General features: G+C 40.7%; 1 protein-coding gene across 4 annotated transcripts in view; it reads left to right on the top strand.

Annotated features, from left to right (window-relative positions):
- Positions 1-22,745, top strand: part of plcl5 (phospholipase C like 5) — a 268,767-nt gene that overhangs the window by 60,039 nt on the left and 185,983 nt on the right. For 3 of the 4 annotated variants that reach the window (XM_063038099.1, XM_063038102.1, XM_063038101.1), the window contains one exon: positions 1,720-2,021. The exons of the other annotated variant lie outside the window; for it this stretch is intronic. In XM_063038099.1, the coding sequence (XP_062894169.1) occupies positions 1,794-2,021 (228 nt within the window). In that variant the 5' untranslated portion in view covers positions 1,720-1,793. Of the gene's footprint in view, positions 1-1,719; positions 2,022-22,745 lie in introns of those variants that run through there. 4 annotated transcript variants of the gene reach the window in all.

Genomic DNA, 22,745 nt, shown 5'->3' with positions numbered 1-22,745 from the left:
TTTCTAATGACATTTGAAATTTTTCTGTCAGAGCCCCTGCTATTTCCACACTAACTTTCCTCAAGGTCCTAGGGAATATCCTGTCAGGACCTGGAGACTTATCCACTTTTATATTCCTTAAAAGCTCCAGTACTTCCTCTTCTTTAATCATCATAGTTTCCATAACTTCCCTACCTGTTTCCCTTATCTTACACAATTCAATATCCTTCTCCTTAGTGAATATCGAAGAAAATAAATTGTTCAGAATCTCCCCCATCTCTTTTGGCTCCACACATAGCTGTCCCCTCTGATTCTCTAAGGGACCAATTTTATCCCTCACTGTCCTTTTGCTATTAATATAATGGTAGAAACCCTTGGGATTTATTTTCACCTTACTTGCCAAAGCAACTTCATATCTCCTTTTAGCTTTTCTAATTTCTTTCTTAAGATTCTTTTTACATTCTTCAAGCACCTTATTTACTCCATGCTGCCTTTATTTGTTGTAGATATCTCTCTTTTACCGAACCAGGTTTCCAATATCCCTTGAAAACCATGGCTCTCTCAAACTTTTAACCTTTCCTTTCAGGGAAGGAGGACATGGGTGGGAGTCTATAGATTCCCAAAATGTGACTTATCATTACGTCAGAGCATAAATGGGGAAGTACCCAGGGTGTTTTTGAAGGGAACTGCAATTATTTTAATCTACATCTGGATTGGACAAATCAAACTGACCAGGTTATTTGAAGAAGCGTTTGTGGATTGCTTTTTAGAGCATTACATTGTAGAGTCTACCCAGGAACGGGCGATTTTGGATTTGGCCTAATGTAAAGACAGAACTATAGAAAACCTACAGCACAATACAGGCCCTTCGGCCCACAAAGTTGTGCTGAACTTAGAAATTACTAGGCTTACCCATAGCCCTCTATTTTCCTAAGCTCCATGTATCTATCCAAAAGACTCTTAAAAGACCCTATTGTATCTGCCTCCACCACCATTGCTGACAGCCCATTCCACGCACTCACCACTCACTGAGTAAAAAACTTACCCCTACATCTCCTCTGTACCTACTCCCCAGCACCTTAAACCTGTGTCCTCTTGTGGCAACCATTTCAGCCCTGGGAAAAAGTCTCTGCCTCTCATCATCCTATACACCTCTATCAGGTCACCTCTCATCCTTCGTTGCTCCAAGGAGAAAAGGCCGAGTTCACTCAACCTGTTTTCATAAGGCATGCTCCCCAATCCAGGCAACATCCTTGTAAATCTCTTCTGCACCCTTTCTATGGTTTCCACATCCTTCCTGTAGTGAGGCGACCAGAACTGAGCACAGTACTCCACGTGGGGTCTGACCAGGGTCCTATATAGCTGCAACATTATCTCTCGGTTCCTAAGTTCAATTCCATGATTAATGAAGGCCAATACACCATATGCCTTCTTAACCACAGAGTCAACCTACACAGCTGCTTTGCACATCCTATGGACTCGGACCCCAAGATCCTTCTGATCCTCCACACTGCCAAGAGCCTTACCATTAATACTATATTCTGCCATCATATTTGACCTACCAAAATGAACCACTTCACACTTATCAGGGTTGAACTCCATCTGCCACTTCTCAGCCCAGTTTTGCATCCTATTAATGTCCCTCTGTAACCTCTGACAACCTTCCACACTATCCACAACACCCCCAACTTCTGTGTCATCAGCAAACTTACTAACACATCCCTCCACTTCCTCATCCAGGTCATTTATAAAAATCACGAAGAGTAAGGGTCCCAGAACAGATCCCTGAGGCACACCACTGGTCACCGACCTCCATGCAGAATATGACCTGTTTACAACCACTCTTTGCCTTTTGTGGGAAAGCCAGTTCTGGATCCACAAAGCAATGTCCCCTTGGATCCCATGCCTCCTTGGAAAGGAAAGGTATGTTGCATCCGGAGTTTCTCTGGTTAGCGGATGATTTACCTCCACGCCTCTCTGACGTAGTGGGGAACCGCGTACGAGACAAGTTACAGCAGTGGTTTGCCATTGCCTTCTGCCGGGTGAGTTTCCAAAGCGATCACCAGCTTGTAACCCAGCGCGGATGGAAAGCGTGCAGGGGAGCCGGCTGGATTCGAATTCAGCACCTTCCGTCCCGAAGTCCGGCGCTGATGCCACTATGCCACCAGATGGGTCTCACTTTCTCAATAAGCCTTGCATGGGGTACCTTATCAAATGCCTTGCTGAAATTCATATACACTACATCTACTGCTCTTCCTTCACAAATGTCTTATCTACTGCTCTTCCTTCATCAATGTGTAATGAGGAAGAATTAATAAGGGAGCTTGTGGTCCCCAAGATGACTTACACAAAACATTTGTTGGTATCCAGCATGCAGTCTCTCTCAGCATACATTAACCCACCCCACCAATCCTGCCACCACATCACCTAGTATCACTATGTACATTCAATCAGTCTATGTGTATAACAGTTACTTGTATGTTGTGCTTCTATATTTATATTGTTTTTTTATTTTTTATTATGCTTATTGTATTTTTTATGCTGCATCAGACCCAGAGAGATATTTTGTTTTGTTCTCCTTTAATCGTGTGTACTGAAAAATAACAATAAACTATCTTGAATCTTGAGAGACTGAGTGAGTGAGGTATAGAGGGATCTAGGTGTTCAGTGCATGAACCACCAAAGGTAACAGACATATCCTTCAAATAGTTGAGAAGGAAAATCGCATTTTACCCTTCATTGTAAAAAGGGTTGCAGTTAAACTGTATAGCGTGGTGGTGAGCACTCACCTGGAATACCACATATAGGTTTGGTCTCCTTACCTGAAAGAATATATAATAACATTAGATGTGGTACCAAGGAGCAATGCCAGGTTAATTCCCAGGATGAGGGAATTGTCCTACCATGAGAGATTAAACAGTTTGGGTTTATATTCCTTTAAGTGTAGAAGAATGAGGGGTGACATTTCAAATATAACAGATCTTAATGGGATAACTGCTATCCGGTTAACAGATCTTAATTGACAGGATTAATTTTAGATGTTTTTGCACACAATGATAAGGGGCCAGTGATTTAAAATGAGGGACATAGTAATTTCTTCTCTCAGAGGTGGTGACTCTTGGGAATTCTAAGCTGTAGTGGTGGTGGAAACTGGATCATTAGATGAATTTAACGCAGCGATAGATAAACTATCTGTTGGATTGAAAACCAGAATGGGTTAGAGAACTATCATAGAAGTAGAGTTGAGACCAGCATTGATAAGCAGTGATGATATTAAACGGTGGAGCAAGATGAAGGGCCTGATGGCTTATTCCTGCTCCTATTTTCATGTGTTTCTTGTGCTTAATATCTACTTGTGTCTATTCTGACATTTTCTTTGATAATATCACTATGCAATGCATGTCTTGTGATATCAAAGGTGTAATATAGACGTTGTTCATTCTGAGATTTTATAGGCAATATATTTTCCTGAAGATTATTTTCTTAGAAGCAGACTTATTTATCGGTCCCTGCAGGAATTCTCTTTCTTCGGGAGATGTTGTGCTGAGAGCAGTAATTATTTTTATAGTAGTGCAGTTTTAACATAGATGATCAATTATCAGCCATTTTCAGCACATCACTTTCCAAAAGAAAATCAATGTGAGTAGAAAATTGTAAAAACCTCACCAATATACAAGGATAATTCAGCATGCACTGGGAAAACTGAGATCGTAGAAATAATGGGGATGAGAGAAAGAAAGCTACTTTTGCACAGGGGAAGGCTGAAAAAATATGCACCACTGCATTCATTTGAGGCAGTGAAAAAAACACCTTAGAGAAACTTTCTATCCTAGGAAAGCAACTAATAAAAGTCTACTAGGAATCACAAATCTTTGCTGTCTAAAATGCCGGTGGGAGTTACCATAATGAGGTTCACATACTGTATCTCAGCCCTGTACATCAGGCTGATTTCCTTCTTTAACCAAATGTCTGGTGTGGTCATCCTTTGTTAGTGTGTTTGGTTACTTATAATCTGATATAAACATACATTCAGTGGGTATAATATTTGGTGCTTTCTGTACCTAATAAAGTGGCCACTGAGTGTATGTTTGTGGTCTTCTGCTGCTGTAGCCCATCCACTTCGAGATTGGATGTGTTGTGTGTTCAGCAATGAGCGCCCATTCTGTGCACCACTGTCACAATGTGAGGTTACTTGAATTACTGTTGCCTTCCTGTCAGCTTAAACCAGTCTGGCCATTCTCCTCTGACCTTTCTCATTAACAAGACAATTTTGCCCACAGAACAGCTGCTCACTGAATGTTTTTTGTTTTTCGCACCATTCTATATAAGTTCCAGTGATTGTTGTGCGTGAAAATCCCAGGAGATCAGCAGTTGCGGAGATACTCAAACCACCCCTTCTGGCACCAACAATCATTCAACATCAACGTCAAAGTCACTTAGGTCACATTTCTCCTCCATTCTAATGTTTGGTCTGAACAACAACTGAACCTCTTGACCATGTCTGCATGCTTTTATGCATTGAGTTGCTGCCACATGATTGGCTGATTAGATATTTGCATTAATGAGCAGGTGTACCTAATAAAGTGGCCACTGAGGCTATGCTGGATAATTTTGAAAACACTGGTTTCGAGTAAAAATGACAGGTGTCCACACTAAGCGTTTTTCAAAATATCTCTGTCCACATTAGACGGATATTTGGGCGAATCTCCTCCTACTGGGCATGCGCAGGACACACAGAAAACAAGCGAAGAGGAAACGGTAGACTTGGTGCGCGTTTGTCCAGTACCAGAGCAGAAAAACTTTAAAGGAATTGCTCTTGGCTCTCGTGCAGGAGGACTTAAAACTAAAAAAAACAAATACTGGAGCATATGGAGCGAACCAACAGGGAGTTCGTGGACAGTATGACCCGGCTGACGACGAACATTGAAAAACTGACTAACTCTGTTGCATTAATAAAGCACCTTGTTAAATGTATAAAACATGTCTGCATCAGTGTTATCTTGTATTTCCATACAATGTTACATTAGGCAGTTACACATCTATTGTCAGAGAAGTACTTGCATAAATAGGTAAACCACCTTGGTTCTTGGTTCTTGATCCTCCTAAATATTCTGCATGGAATTTAAACTGGAGGTGGTGGAGGGTGTTTTCTGACCTTACCTTCATACAAACAAGCAAAACAGGGCAAAGTGAGCATACTTATTTATTCAGTAAGCTATGGGTCGAAGTATTTGGTGAGTAAATGTCAGGTTCAAATTTGTGCCACATTTACAGGTAATCAAGCAATGAAACTTTGCGACTGCAAAACTTGAAAGCCATGACGATAGCCTTTAACAAACTCATTCAACTTAATTGACCACTGTGTGAACTTGTTCAGTCTTCTCATTACCACAATTAAACCTTGTAGCTGCTAAAGGATATGGATTTTAGCAAAAGGTACATGGATTGCATTTTGTAAGCTAAAATATGATCTATCGAAGCTGAGCATTCTCTGACTTATCTTACTGTGATTACTTTTGCAGAAAATGTGTTAATAAAAGAAGAAATTATTTTGTCTTACACACTTTCCTGTTACATTTAATTATAAATGCATCCAAGGCATCTTTCTTATGCATGAGTGGCTCAAATGCAATTTCTTTATTGCTTTTTTAAAAAGGCATGCTACTTATGATTTATTAATGCAATAATTTCATTGTGAAATTTGTTCAAAGAAATCCAAAGCATCATTCTGCTTTTAAGAATTTGTTTAACCTGGAACAGATCAATTTTCCTCACATTTCCTGGGTCGTTAGCATACAGGGCATTTTTTTCTTCAGGATTTTCACTTACTCCTTTCTCCCACATAAATCTTCCCCTCTGTCAACAGCGACACAATGTATAAAATTCAGCTTAGTGATTTTAAAGCTTAACGGCTGAGATGAAAAATTGGACCCATTTGCACCTCTTTTTATGCACTTTAGCTGATTTTATAGTGTCAACATCAAGTACGTTTCCCTGGCAGTGTATAGCAATAATAGTTTACAGCTGTATCGTTCAGGAAATGTTTAAGTAAGTGTACATCACAAGATATCTCACTCCAGCATGTTCTGGCCCATTTATTTTACACAGAGTGGTGGGTGGCTGAAATGTGCTGCCAGGTGTGGGAGTAGAGGCTCTTAGATAGGCACATGAATGTGCCGAGAATGGAGGAAATGTGCATTGTGTGGGCAGAAGGAATTTGTTCGTTTTTTAATTACTTGTTTAATTAGTTCAGCACAACATTGTGGGTTGAAAGGCCTGTTATTGTCCTGTTTGTTCTATGTTCCAAGTAGATATTAGGCAGGCTTCAGCAAGACTGCATTTGGAGGACTGAATGCAATTTTGGTCCATGCTCTCCAGGAAGGATGTTATGAGGCAGAGTATGTTTACAAGATTGTCTTTTGGGATGAGTTGCTCTATTAAGTGTCTTGGATGAAACTTGGTCTTGGGATTAGAAGCATTAGAGGACAGAAAATGTTTAAACTGGATTGACAGACTGACTCCAGTGAGAATGAGGATGTAAAGAAAATAAGAATTGTTTTAAAAAACCTAGAGAAGTTACTGAGACTAAAAACTGATAACTCAGATGGTCCATAGTACATGCCAGTCTTGAAAAACCTGAGTACAAAGATTGTGAATGTGCCGTGAATCAACTTCTAAATTTCTACAGATTCTGGAATTGTTCCTATGGGTGGGAAGAAAGAAATGTGATCCCACTGTTTTAGAAAGAGAAAACATGGAAATGCTGTCGTATTACCCTGACTTCAGTTGTGGGGAAAGTGTTGGAAATTGTAAAGAAGGATGTAATAAAAACATTGAGTAGAGTCAGCATGGATTTACAGAAATAAAAAATTTTGACGAATCTACTGAGGATGTTACCAATTAGAATGGCAAAAAGTTGTTTACAAGAGGAGTAAAGATACGTTACTGCAATCACATAGTCCCTAGATGAGAGCACACACCTGGAGTACTGCGTACAGCTTCGTCTCCTTACCTTCCAAAGAATGTACTTGCCATGGAGGGAGTGCAGCAGAGATTTGTTCCACTGGTCCCGGGAGAGATTAAGCAGAATAGAAGAATGGAAGGAGGTCACATTGAAGAAACAAAATTCTTTAAACCTGGATGCAGGAATGATGGTTCCCTTGGCTGAAAATTCTAGAACTAGTGAGCAGCATTTGAAATTAAGGGAAAAGCCATTTAGAACCGAGATGAGAAGTTTCACCATGCAGTGGGCTGTATGTCTCTGAATGTTTTTACCTCAGTGAGCTGTGGATGCCCTTATTAAGTATATTTGACACTGCCATCAGTAGACATTTGGACTAAGAGGGGCTCAGGGAGTATGATGAAAAGTCAGAAGAATGAACTAGAGGCACAGGATGATATTGAATCATGGAGAGACTCACAGGGCTGTGCAGGTTACTGATGTTTCTTATGTTACGATATGTGAAATAAAAGCTCTCAGTATAAAGAGGGTATAATCATCTGATCTGGCTGCAAGACTCTACAAAGGATTGTGAGGACCGCTAGGAGGATCATTGGGGTCTCTCTTCCATCCGTCCAAGATATTTATCAGGAGCGCTTCATATGCAGGGCCCTCAGCATTGTCAATGATTCCTCCCCCCGCCATCCATTCTACAATCTCTTTACACCCTACCCCCTACCATCAGGCAGGAGGTACCTTAGCATTTGGACAAGGACTGTTAGGATGGGAAACAGCTTCTTCCCCCAGGCTGTGAGACTACTGAACTCCCTGCCACCACCCAGGTCTCATCATGTATGAAGCACCTGTTTACTTTCTAACTTGCGTCATAAATGCACCTTTTTTTTGTGGTGACACTACTTTATATATTGTGTATGAACTCCATGTACTGTGTTATGCATCTTGCTCTAGAGGAACATTGTTTTGTTTGACAGTATAATGAGTATGTGGTTGCAATGACAGTAGGCTTGAACTTGAACTTGACCTGTGAACCAAGGAGGTCCATGCATAAGAATATCTGTTCGAGGAAAATACAGAAATTTAATTAAAGTTATAATTTCCTTTCACTGGTAAGAGGAACTGTGAATGATAGAATGGGTTTGTAAGGATAAAGGCCCATATAAAGAATATTAATTACCTCTTGCAATTGCCATTCGAGAATCTCCAAATATTACTGGGATAACTCGGGGCTTAAAGTCCCATAAATTATCACTCTATGCTGATGATTTACTTTTATATATTTCTAATCCTCAAAAACCATCCCGGCTGTTTTAGAGTTATTAGCACAATTTGGTCTTTTTTCAGGTTATAAATTAAATCTTAGCAAGAGTGAACTCTTTCCGATTAATAAACAACTTCCCTTATATTATAAATTTCCATTTAAGTTGTTAATAATTATTTTTCATATCTTGGGATTAAAATTACTTGTAAATATAAAGATTTATTTAAGACTAACTTTTTACCATTAGTAGACCATATTACTCAACTTTCATCTAAATGGTTTCCTTTATATTTAACTTTGATTGGTCATATTAATGCAGTTAAGATGTTTTTTTTGCCAAAATTTTTATATATATTTCAGGCATTACCAATTTTTGTTCCAAAATCTTTTTTTGATAAAGTTGACTCTAAAATTTCTTCATTTATTTGGCAGAATAAAAACCCGAGACTGGGTAAAATACATTTACAGAAAGCTAAGAGAGATGGAGGCTTAGCATTACCTAACTTTAGATTTTATTATTGGGCAATTAATATTCGACATATGAAATTCTGGTTACTGGACCAGGATATACTATCCATTCCTAAATGGGTAGTATTGGAATTACAATCTGTTCAGGGTTTTACACTTGGCTCTATTTTAGGTTCCTCTCTTCCTTTTGATTGGAAACGCCTTAAACAGGTGTCTAACCCGATAGTTAAATATACCTTGCGTATTTGGTTTCAATTCAGAAAATTTTTTGATCTTAATCAATTTGGGTTAGCGATTCCTATTTTAGGTAACATATTTTTTTCTCCCTCTTTTAAGGATTGTGCTTTTCAAACTTGGAAGACCAAGGGTATTTCACGGTTTTTGGATTTATTTTTAGATGGTTCCCTTATGTCTTTTGAACAATTATCTAATAAATATAACTTATCAAGAATACATTTTTTTAGATATCTACAAGTTAGAAATTTCCTAAGTACTATACTTTCTTCCTTTCCAATGCTTCCTCCTACATACATTTTAGATACTATAATCAACCTTAATCCATGTCAGAAAGGTGCATCGGCTATGATTTATAATATTATTATGAAACTTAGGAAAGCTCCATTTGATAAGATTAGGGTAGATTGGGAACAGGAATTGGGGTTTACCATTTCCGTGGATGACTGGGGGCAGATTTTACAATTAGTCAATACTTCCTCTATCTGTGCTAAACATTCCCTAATTCAATTTAAAGTTGTTCATAGAGCACATATGTCCAAAGATAAGTTAGCACGCTTTTATTCTCATATTAATCCTTTTTGTGATAGATGTCCGGGGCAGATAGCCTCTTTAACTCATATGTTTTGGTCTTGCCCTACTTTGGAAACTTTTTGGAGAGACATTTTTAATATTATCTCTAAGCTATTGAATATAGATATCTCTCCTCACCCTATTACTGCTATCTTTGGACTACCTAAAATTTCCAGTAATCTCTCCCCTTCAGCCCGTAGAATGATTGCATTTCTTACTTTAATGGTGAAAAGATGTATCTTACAACATTGGAAAGAGCTTAATGCTCCAACTACCTTTTTTTGGTTTTCTCAGACGATATTATGCTTGAATCTGGAGAGAATTAGAAGCAATCTTTATGACTCCTCATTTAAATTTGAACAGACTTGGAGATCTTTTATTCAATATTTTCATTTAATGTAATATATACCCTTCTTGTTTTTTTTCACTGTTTTTAATGGAGGTCGGGATTGAGGACGTGATTTTAAGTTTAACTCTGTTTGGTTTCAAGTTAGCCCATTGCTTTGCTTTGCTTTTAGTTAGTTGCACGGTGGGTTTTTTTTGGGTTTTTTTTTCCTTTTCTCTATTGATATATATATAAAATTAGTATACTATTATGTTACCTTGGTATGTTATGTTTAAATTACATTGTTTGTAGTTTTTTTTTGTATTAATATCTTCTGTAATTTTATTATATTCTAACAGTGTATTAGTGTCTATATGGCTTACCTTTTTGTATACTTATTTAATAAAAAGATTTAAAAAGAAAGAAAGAAAGAATATTAATTCACTCAGGTACTTCCAGAAAGTACCTTCCTTGATCAAGGAATTTGCCTTCCTTGATCCAGTTGTCCGGCAAGTGAATAAAGACTGTTCATGGTCCCACCTCAGACAGCATAACTGAGGATGACTGTTGACTGAACAATACTTGATTTGGGGAATTAACTTATTTTTTAATTTTTTATTCTTCCTACTTCTCTTCTAATATTTATATCTGTACACTTTGTAATGCTACTTCAGACATCCCACCCTGCAAAAACTCATTTCAGGGAGGTAGCACCATCAATTTGCGGGAGACTCCTGGAACTTCCGGGAGGGGTGGGATGTCTGCAATAGAGTAGCTCCTTAGCGGCCAGCCAGCTAGTTTAAATAACGTCACCTCAACATGTCTTTTACGGTCTTAACCCACCATGGGCAATAGAAAAGTCACTGTTGCAAACAGCACAGCGAGCAACACTGTCATTCTTTTTGACCCCTGTTAGGCGGGGGTACACTTTAGGGTAGTCTGGGGAGACGTACGTTTTATATTTTCTTTTTTTTTTGGAACACTCTGCCATGGCGCTTTCTCTCTCTCGTGGTCGCTCTCGCGCTCTCTTGCGCTCTCTCTCTCGTGGTCACTCTTGCGCGCTCTCTCTCTCTTGTGGTCGCTCTCGTGCGCTCTCTCTCTCTTGTGGTCGCTCTCACTCGCGCACTCTCTCTCTCTCTCTCGCTCGCTCTCGCTTGCTTTCTCTCACTCGCTCTCAAAAAATCGATTTCCGTGATATTGTATATAATTTGCGGGCATCAGGGAGCCACTATTAATATGCGGGAGACTCCCGGAACTTCCGGGAGAGGTGGGATGTCTGCTACTGTGATACAGCAATTTCCTGTGGGATCAATAAAGTATCTATCTACCTATCTATCTAATAATCTATTGTCATTTTCATGTATTAACAAACTGTGGAACTTACTGACTATCTACCTAGTTCAGTAAACTTGGAGTAATTTCAATAAAAATATGGTTTCCAGGTAAGTGAGTTGCGTCTCGGCAGTCCATTTATTTCCTGTTCACATTCCTCTGAGAAGAGCAATAGGAGAAAAAAGAAGAATCCTACTTCACTTTTTATCTTTATGTGCACTGGTGAATTAATGACATAAGCAGAACAATAATAACCTTCTCCTTCCTGTTCTAGCTGGTACATTCCTGTTCTAGCTGGTCCAAAGAGCCAGGTCTCAGCAATTGCTTAATTTCCCACTAGTGTATTCATGGGTATTGCAGGTGATACTTGACTTACTGCAGAAAGTTGATAGGTATTTTCTCAAATCAATCTTTGAATCATGGTTATTTTTAATCCCCAATTTCCCCTATGTTTTACGAAGGGATTGTATTGCACAAACTATCACTCAGCCCAACCGGTCTACATTGGTATTGCTATAATTATTAATCGATGAAAGAAAAAGGTTGATTAATTCACAACAATAATCAGGATATTTATTCACAGTTGTGGTACCTAAGGAAAGGATATCACATTGTATCTAATTGCACTTGAAGTCAAGAGCTGAGAACTTTATATATCAGTACGGATTATAATTTTGTTCTTGATTATTTATGAATATCCTATTGCATTAAGTGGTTGCAGGATTTCTCAACAAGGAAGTTTGCAAGAGATTAAAGTTTAGACAGTAATCCTATAATTAGAGCATTGCACTCTGGCACCAAAATTGATTCTTTTGATGTCTGTGGACTAAATTACATAGAGCAATATTCCACTTATCCACACATTCAACCTGATGGAAAGATCAGTACAGCATCTTTCAGCGAGCTCTGAGCCATCCACACTCACTGCTCCTCTATATATGCATCTGCCAGTCAGCAAGGCCTGTGGACAGTCCTTTCATCAAAAGCCAGAGCAGAAAATTCAAAGTGGCACTGCATTTAAAATCATCCCTGAGCAAATAGGGCAGCTGTACTTTAGTTTAAAAGGAACTGTGGAGTTCATGTGCAATGGGGTGCAGTTTCTGAATATATGGACACTAAAGAAAGTTTATGGTACCTCAATGTCTATGCAGTTTGTCAATAAGTTAGAAATGTTAAACAAAAATTGTTATCACGCATACTTCCTTGACATAGAGCCATAGAGCACTGCAGAACAGAAACAGGCCATTCGGCCCATCTAATCTAGTCCATGCCAAACTATTATTCTGCTAGTCCCATCGACCTGCACCCCTCCCATCCATGTACTTATCCAAACTTCTCTTAAGCATTGAAGTTGAACCGGCATCCACCACATCTGCTGGCAGCTACAGATCTAAAACTTAGAATATACAATATCTTAAAATAATAATTAAAACACTTAATCAAGCTTGACACATTTAAAAAGCAGTAATTAATTAACATTTACCAATCTCTCTCCAACAAAATAAATGCTGCCATTGAACTTTAATCTTAAACTTGTTTTATCTTAAAATTTTCCCAGTTTTGGTGAAAGATTATTTCTGCTTCTCTCTGCATAGATGACACCTGATGATCATTTCTGGCATTCTCTGTTTTTATATTAGATTTGTAGCGTTTGCTTACTTTTTCTTTTGCATTAAATACACACTACCTAGACTTGTTTGATTGTCAAACATAAAATGAAGAACAGTACACACCAGAAGGCCACTCAACCAGCTAGCCTGGTCTGAGATTAACTTGGGTGACGTGTACATCCTCCAATTCTGCCTCTTCACTTCATCGATTTTAATATAATTGTTCAACAATATTATTTTCTTCTGTCTTTAAATTTTCACCCAACCCAGTCTTTGCACTGAGATGTAAAGCTTTCCATTCTGCTTTGCAGGGAAAAAGTACTTCCGTCATGGTCCGGATTGGGGTCCCTTTAAATTGACCTTGTTTGTGTTACAATCCGGACTGTTGATTCCCTGTTTCCCCGTGTCCCTCGACTTTGGTGATTAGAGGCAATTAACACTCAACTGAACCGGTAGTTTATAGTCTCTGGCTTTCAGCCGTTCGGCGCAGGAGCGTCTGCAAAGTCATCTAAAGTCACAGCGTGCCAATGTCATCTGGCCGGAGCAAGCCTAGTCCCTGCTGAAGCGAGTGCCAGTAATTCGCCTCTCCTCACCGGAGCAACCCTGTCCAGTTACCTCGCCAAAGCGAACCTGCAAAGTTTCCTCACCGAGGTGGGTCTGTCAGTTAACATGCCGGAGGGAATCAAGAACCGCTGTCCACTGTTCCCGGGCCGAGTCCAGAGCTCGCCGCTACCCGGAGGCTCCAAGTCAAGTCCTGGCTCCGGTGGCATTCAAGTTCCAAGTCAAGTCCTGGCTCCGGCGGCATTCAAGTTCCAAGTCAAGTCCCGGCCCTGGCGGCATTCAAGCACCAAGTCAAGTCCTGGCCCTGGCGGCATTCAAGCACCAAGTCAAGTCCTGGTCCTGGCGGCATTCAAGCACCAAGTTGAGTCCTGGCCCTGGCGGCTTCTCAGTTCTGAGTCAAGTCCTGGCCCTGGCGGTCTGTGATTCCTTTCCTACCCCCTTGTCTGTATCCCTTCTCTGCCCCTCTCACCTCTAGCCCTCGTCTGCAGCCCCCGCCTGCACTTCTGTCTAGTTCCATCACCAGAGCTGGATAGGTACTGTCTGGTGTTCATTCGTGTTGGTCTTGTCTTGTCTTGTCCTCGTCTCCGTGGGGTAAGTCAGGCCGTCTTGCCGTTGCTCTGCAGGGAGTCATGTCTTGTCTTGTCTTGTCCTCGCCTCCGTGGGGTAAGTCAGGCCATCTTGCTGTTGCCCCGCGGGGGGTCATGTCTTGTCGTGTCTTGTCCTCGCCTCTGTGGGGTGGGTCAGGCCGTCTTGCCGTTGCCCCGTGGAGGGTCATGAGTCTCGGACCTATGTCCTGTACCCAAGGAGGGGTCCCGACTCTGTGTTCTGTGTATGTGTCCATGGTTCCATGTACCTGCTCGCCTGAGACCAAGGCTCTGTGTTCCCATGTTCCTCCTCTCCCTAGCCCATGTCATGTCCTTGCCTGGTTCTGGGGTCCGAGCCCGAGGCAAGACCCAGGTACTGGGTCCTTGCCCAGTCTCTGGCTCGGAGTCCAGCCTCTTCATGTCTCCTCTAGTTCTGGGAGCTGATTCCGAGTCCAAGCCCAGACCCTCGGTCCCAGCCTAGTCGTAGTCCTGAGTCCTTCTCCAGTTCGCTATTTCCTGCTCCTGCCTTGCTCTCCTGGTATCGAACAATAAACTCAATCTAAGTAACCTCTCAAGATGTGTCTTGCATTTAGGTCCACCCTTGCTACCAATGCCCCGCCATTGTGACAACTTCCTTCAAGTTGCAACTTAATTTGAAGAAAATCATCTCTTTTCTGGTTTCTTTTTATTCTCAGCCTCAGAATAGAGGAGCGACCTTTTAGAATAAAGATGAGGAGGAATTTCTTGAGCCAGAGGGTGGTGAATCTAAGGAGGTCATTGCTACAGACGACTGTGGAGGCCAAGTTATTGGCTATACTGTATTTAGACCATAAGACCATAAGATATAGGAGCGGAATTAGGCCATTTGGCCCATCGTGTCTGCTCTGCCATTTCATCATGGCTGATCCAATTTTCTTCTCAGCCCCATGTCCCTTCATTCCCTGACCGATTTAAGAACCTATCAGCCTCTGCCTTAAATATGCATGAAGACTTGGCCTCCACAGTTGCCTGTGGCAAAGAATTCCACAGATACACCACTCTCAGGCTAAAGAAATTCCTCATCAGCTCCGTTCTAAAAAGACATCCCTCTATTCTGAGGCTGTGTCCTCTGGTCTTAGGCTCGCCCACCATGGAAAAAACATCCTCTCCACATCCACTCTATCAAGGCCTTTCCCCATTCGATAGGTTTCAATGAGGTCATCCCTTATTCTTCTGAATTCTAGTGAATACAGGCCCTGCTCCATCAAACGCTCTTTGTATGCTAAGCTATTCAATCCTGGAATCATGTTTGTGAACTTCCTTTGAATCCTCTCCAGTTTCAGCACATCTTTTCTAAGATAGGGGGCCCAAAACTGCTCACAATACTCTAAGTGAAGCCTCACCAGTGCTTTATAAGGTTTCAGCATTACATCCTTGCTTTTATATTCTAGTCCTCTTGAAATGAATGCTAACATTGCATTTGCCTTCCTCACCACAGACTCAACCTACAGATCAACCTTTCGGGAATCCTGCACAAGGACTCCCAAGTCCCTTTGTGTCTCAGTTTTTTGTATTTTCTCTCCATTTAGAAAATAGTCAACCCTTTCATTTCTTCTACTAAAGTACATGACCATACAATTCCCGACACTGTATTCTATCTCCCATTTATTTGCCCATTCTCCTGATCTGTTTAAGTCCTTCCGTAGCCTCAAAACTACCTGCCCCTCCACCTATCTTCAAATCATCTGCAAACTTTGCAACAAAGTCATCAATTCCATCAACGTAAAACATTAAAAAAATTGGTCCCAACATAGACCCTTGTGGAACACCACTAGTCACCGGCAGCCAGTCAGAAAAGGCTCCCTTTATCACCACTCTTAGCCTCCTGGCAATCAGCCACTGCTTTACCTATTGCTAGAATCTTTCCCGTAATATCATTGGCTCATGGCTTGTCAAGCAGCCTTGTGTGTGACACCTTATCAAAGACCTTCTGAAAATCCAAGCACACAACATCAACAGATTCTCCTTTGTCTACCCTGCTTGTTACTTCAAAGAATTCCAACAGCTCTGTCAGGCAAGATTTTCCCTGGAGGAGACCATGCTGACTACAGCCTATTTTATCATATGCCTCCAAGTACCCTGAAACCTCATCCTTAATAAACGACTCCAACATTTCTCAACCACTGGAGTCAGACTAACTGGCCTATAGCTTCCCTTCTTCTGCCTCTCTCCCTTCTTGAAGAGTGGAGTGACATTTGCAATTTTCTTGTCTTCTGGAACCATTCCAGAATCTAGTGAATCTTGAAAGATCATCACTAATGCCTCCACAGTCTCTTCAGCCACCTCTTTCAGAACTCCGGAGTGTATACCATCTGGTCCAGGTGACTTATCTACCTTCAGACCTTTCAGTTTCCCAAGAACCTTCTATCTGGTTATGATAACTTCACACACTTTATGCCTTCTGACACCTGGAACTTCCACCACACTTCTGGTGTCTTCCACAGTGAAGCCTGATGCAAAATACTTACTCAGTTCATCTGCTATTTTGTTGTCCCTCATTACTACCTCTCCAGCATTGTTTTCTGGTGGTTCAATATCCACTCTCACCTCTCTTTTACACTTTATATATCGACAAAACTTTTGGAATCCTCTTTATTATTATTGGCTAGCTTACTTTCATATTATTGCCAGCTTATCTAAGAGAAGGAAAACTCTGATCTCAAACTTCCGCTGCCTTGCAGCTATAGCCACTGATGGGAAAGGCTTTGGGAGTAAACCCCGAGGGAAAACTCTGGAGCTGGAGTCCCTAAGGCAGTCCTACATTGAGTCAATGCTGACTGGAAACTCCTGCGACACCACTGGTACCAAAATGTATTGGGCTCTGCCCTTCCTTTGAGTTCATCAGATGCGTGAAGAGGGGGAGCTTGTTAAATTGGCAACAGCTTGCTCTCCATATCGTACTGCCCAGGCTTGCATATCTAGACAGCTAGGATGAAATATCCATGGTCGACTCTGACCAACGGTGGCCCTCACCTCACCTTATCTTTGTTTTCCATCTTTACCTTCTTTAACAACTTTTTTAGTTTCCTTCTGTTGGTTTTTAAAAGCTTCCCAATCCTCTAGCTTTCCACTAATCTTTGCTCTATTATATGCTCTGTCTTTGGCTTTTATGTTCCCTTTGATTTTGTCGCACCATGCTCAACCTTTTGATCCCTAACTTTGTCTGAGGTCTTTCCAACGTCTGCCTTCACGACCTCTGCACTAACTGTTCTGGCATTCTGCTTCCCATCTCCCTGCAACTCTAGGTTAAACCCCACCATGCAGCATTAGCAAACCTTCCCACTAGGATTTTAGTCCCTTTCCAGTTCAGGTGCAAACTATCTCTTTTGTACAGGTCCTACCTTCCCTGGAAGAGAGCTAATGATCCAAAAATCTTATGCCTGCTTCCTACACCAACTCTTTAGCTATGTATTAAACTGTATAATCTTCCTAGTTCTGGCCTCACTCGCACATGGCACGGGTAGCAATCCTGAGATTACAACCCTGGAGGTTCTGCCCTTTAATTTAGCACCAAGCTCCCTGAATTCCCTCTGCAGAACCTCATCACTCATCCTACCCATGTCATTGGTACCTACATAGACCACAATTTGTGGCTGTTCCCCCTGCTACTTAAGAATGCTGAGGACTCTAACCGAGGTATCCCGAACCCTGGAACCCAGGAAGCAACACACCATCCGGTAATCTTGTTCTTGCCCACAGAACCTCCTGTCCATTCCCCTAACTAATGAATCCCCTATTGCCACAGCGTACCTCTTCTTCCTCCTTCCCTTCTGAGTCACAGAGGCAGACTCAGTGCCAGAGACCCAACCACTGTGACTTTCCTCTGTTAGATCATCCCCCTCCCCAACAGTATCCGAAGTAACATACCTGTTGTTGAGGGGAATGGTCTCAGGGTTACTCTGTACTGGCTGTTTAACCCCTTTCCCCTTCCTGACTGTCACCCAGTTTCCTGTGTCCTGCACCTTGGGTGTAACTACCTCTCTATATGTCCTGTCCATCAACCCTTCAGCCTCTGGCTTTGGCTTTAGCTTTGACTTTTCTTGTTAGCCACGGCGGTGACATCTTGCCTTTAGAGTACTTTTTCATCTTTATATCCTGTGCCTGCTAAATTGCTTCCAGAAATTCCAGCCATTGCTGCTCTGCCGTCAAACTGCCAGTGTTCTTTTCCAAACAATTCTGGCCAACTCATCTCTCATGGCTCTGTAATTCCCTTTACTCCACCGTAATACTGATACATCTGACTTTACCTTCTCCTTCTCAGATTTCAGGGTGAATTAGATCATATTATGATCATTTTGCCCTAAGGGTTCTTTTTACCTTAAACACAAAATAAGCTCTCTAATCAATTTTGGTTCATTGCACAACACCCAATCCAGAATATCTGATCCCCTGGTGGGCTCAACAACAAGCTGCTCTAAAAAGCCATCTCATAGGCATTCTATATAGCCCTCTTGGAATCCAGAACCAACCTGATTTCCCCAATCTACCTGCATATTGAAATCCCCCATGACTATTGTTACATTGCCCTTTTGGCATTCACTTTCAATCCCCTGTTGTAATTTGTAGGGTGCATCCTTACTACTGTTTGAGGGTCTGTATACAACTCCAGTCGGGGTCTTTTTACCCTTGCAGTTCCTTAGCTCTCTCTATAATGATTCAACACCTTCTGACCCTATGCCACCTCTTTCTAATGAACTTTTAAACTGGAGTTTGATACATTCTTGATTGGAAAGCATGTCAAAGGTTACAAGGAGAAGGCAGGAGAATGGGGTTGAGAGGTGTAATAAATGGATGGAAGGGCAGTACAGACCGGATAGACTGAATGGCCTAACTCTGCTTCTATGTGTCTTACGTTCTTATGATTTTATTCCGCACCTCCCCCAACTCCTTTTCCAAGCCCCTCACTCAAAGATAAAGAAGCCTTTGCATATCTCTTTTGAATTCAATTTTAAACCTCATTAGAACTTTCCTCAACCTTCAGAGCACAAGGGAATGCAACTGGTCCTCATATGTTTGATTATCTTTTGAGATCTCTCTCTGTGATTTGCAACTTTCACATATCAAAATTAATTATAGAACAATCTGTCCCACTGAGTTACTGCCGGCTGTGAGAGAGCCGCTGCTAGTTGAGATGACAGAGGCAGAAATTATATTTTCACACTGTTTTGTATGTTTAATCTGTTTTTCTCTGAATTTAAATTTTATCTTTAATAGAGCTGGCAGAGGATTTCTGAATCTGAACCCATGCCTTGTGTTAATGTGTGTCTGAGAAGATATAAATCCATTTGCTATTTATTAATTCTGTGCACTGTTCTTGTTGACACTTGGTATTAGTTTACAGAGAATGAATCCAAACCTTGGATAGATCATTGTCTGTTCATTAATTTAGACTTTAAACAGCCAAACCACAGCTTATAGAAGTTATTTATTTATTTATTTAGGGATACAGGGCAGAACAGGCCCTTCCAGCCCAACGAGCTGTGATGCCCAGAATCCCACCTTCTTAACACTAGCCTAATCACAGGACAATTTACAACGGCCAATTAACCTACAAAATAGTTCGCCTTTGGACTGTGGGAGGTAACTGGAGCACCTTGAGGAAACTCACACAGTTCACAGGGACTGTTTATGAATGATGCCGGAATTGAACTCCCAACTCCCTGCGTTGTAATAGCATCTCACTAACCGCTACACTACCGTGGCAGGTTCTTAAGCAAATAGTCATCAAATCAAGCAACAATTGCACTGGGTTGGATCTGTACATATCATTTCGAGGAATATTTTTTGGACGTTGAATGTTTATTCAATTGCCACTTGAATTTAAGTGGAGCCATTCTCTTGTTTGCGTCAATCCTCTCTTTATTCAGCATTTTCTAAGCTATAATTTGGTGGTTAGATGTAGCCAAGGCATATGCATTTTGCAAGGATCCATTTCTCCAGGGACTTCCACCAGTAGAAGTAATTGCACATAAGTGCATGTTAATCCATCAAACAGCATCAACTTGTTATCAAGGGAGTCAGTTAAAATCAGCAACCTGGAGCAGCCTCACAGCAAGCATTTTATAAAACATAGTACACAGGAGTAAAGAACGACTGACTGGCGGGAATTCATCTACTCATAGCAGGATTGCATAGTGATTTAGATGACAGCAGGTCACTATTCTGAGAGAGGAAAGCAATGCTATGTTAATGGATGTCCGGTTAATTGTGTTTAACCATCATTGTCTCCTTTCTGTCTGGATCTCTTTCAACCCAGTCTATACAAGTTGCATTTGGCCACTTGCAGACAAAGAACAATTGAATAATTGAGCATCTTCCCATGGTTGTGCCAAGAGGAAGCCAGCCAAAAGAGAACAAAAACTTAAACAGGGACATTATTAAGCTCCCAATTTTTTTTCCAGAATATAAGTTCCTTTACTTATTTATTTTGATTGACAAAATAATATTTTTTTAATTGTAGCTTGGCTAACATTGCAGGTTGCAAATTTTAAATCCTTTCTGTTCAGCTCATCGATGTCAATTTTAATCTAATCAATTTGATGAAATAACACATTTTCCAGTTGGACACCTTTTTCACTGCACACCTGGTTTTACACAGTAATGGCATTAGCTGTAAAATTCATGTCAGCCTGTGGAACTAAGGATTGACTTGTAGATTTTGACATTCAAATGGTTAAATGTTGCTCATTTTGGGATTCAGTATTCCAATTATGTCAATGTCTTCCACAGCTGCAATTGAGTTAATGTCAGCAAATGGAAGAAGGTAGAGATAAGCCATGCAACATGAAGTTAACTGTTTTCGGTATAAACCATTATAAATATAGCAACTCTAGAGAAAACAAATTAATATTATTATTGTTGGCTGCTTATTTCAAATGTAATATTGTTATTGGATTAAACACGATAGCTTTGCATACATAAGAACAGCTGCCAAATTTTCATTCAGTTGCTGTTACTCCTAGAACGCACTGAAATCTTTGTAAAGTTTTCTTCTGGTGGTCTTTCACTTGTTCTTTTCTGCCATTGACATATTTCTTTGAAAGAATATTGGTACAGTTAATGAACTCTGTTCTTCAAAAATTTACAGCAAACCCTAATCTTTCCCACCACCTTCTTATTCTGGCTTCTTTCCCCTTCCTTTCCAGTCTTGATGAAGGGTCTCAGCTTAAAATATCGACGGTTTATTCATCTCCATCGATGCTTCCTGACCTTTTGCGCTCCTCTAGCATTTTGTGTGTGTTGTTTAAATATTTCATGTATGGATTACATAACTCATAGGTGTTATATAACTGACATTGGGTGGTACAACATATGGGAAATCTTCATTCCTTTGGTATAATCCATAAATTATTCATCCTATCTTTGTCCTTCATAATTTTATAAACCTAAATAAGATCACCACACAGACTCTTACATTCTGTTGGGAACGAATTCAGTTTATTCAATCTCTCATGATAACCACAGACCTCTGTTCCTGATAACTGGTGAATCCCTTCATTGCCTTCTTTCTATTGCTGCTATATCCTTCCTGTAGTGTGGCTGCCCACAATTTTCCAGGTGGGGTCAAACCAACGTTTTGTATACAGTAGTTGCAACATGATGTCTTATACTCAGTGTCTCATCCTATGAAGGCAAGCAAACCAAACGCCTTCTTCACCACCCTGTCCACATTTGTCACCACTTTCAAGGAGTTATGGATATGCAGTCCACTGTCTCTCTGTACATCACACTCCTTCTGTCCCTGTCATTTAATCTCTGTGTCCGACTAACATTTGACTTCCCAAAGTGCATTACTCACACTCACCAGATTACATTCTATCTGCCAAAGCTCTGACCAACTTTCCAGCTAACCTATGTCCTACAACACAGTACAGCTCAAAAATAGACTCGTCAGCCCACAATGTCCACGTGGACCATGATGCCACTATAAACTAATTCCATCTGCTCGCATATGGTCTGCATCCCACCATGGCCTGTCTGTTCATGTGCTTTTAAATCATTGTTATCATATCTGCTTCCATTATTCCCCTTGGTAGCAGGCTCCAGGAACTGAACACTCTCTGTGTAACAAAAAACCTCACTCATTAGTCTCCTTTAACCTTTCTCCTCTTGCCTTGAAGCTATGCCCTTAGTATTTGACATTTCCATCCTATTTACAATATCTAGCCTCTCATAATTATTTTACTTCTTTCATGTCATCCCTCATTCTCTGACCCTCAGAGAAAACAATCGAAGTTCGTCCAGTTAATATATTCCAATCCAAGCAACTTCCTGCTGAATCTCTTTTGTATCCTCTCCAAAAGCTCCCTATCTTTCCTCTGATGGATGACCAGAGTTGCACACAATACTCCAAATGTGTTCTACCCAAAGTTTTATACAGCTGAAATCTGATTTCTATATTCAACATCCTGCCCGACACATGAAAACAGGAATGTCTCTTTTGCCACCGTATCTACTTGCGTTGCCACTTTTAGGGAGCAATAGACTTGCTGCGTTCTGAGACAGCCTTCTTTGTTATCTACGGTACCACTAATTTTCATGTTTGCCTGCAAACTTACTAATGAGAGATACACATTCTTATTCAAGTCATTTAGATATTAAAGGTAGCAAAGATCTCAACACCGATCTCTGTGGTACCCCATTTGTTTTAGACTTCCAGTGAGATGTACACGCACATTTTCTTAGTGTCTCCTATCACCAAGAAAATTTGGAGCCAGTTTGCCAATATGCCCAGGATTTCTTATGCCTTAAACTTCTGGACCAATCTACTTTGCACGACCTTGTCAAAAAACTTAATGTAGTTCACATAAACCCATCTACC

This window comes from Mobula hypostoma, chromosome X1 (genome assembly GCF_963921235.1).
Source record: "Mobula hypostoma chromosome X1, sMobHyp1.1, whole genome shotgun sequence".
NCBI lineage: Eukaryota > Metazoa > Chordata > Chondrichthyes > Myliobatiformes > Myliobatidae > Mobula > Mobula hypostoma.
Note: the sequence above shows the minus strand (reverse complement) of the source record. Positions and strands in the feature narration are given on the sequence as shown.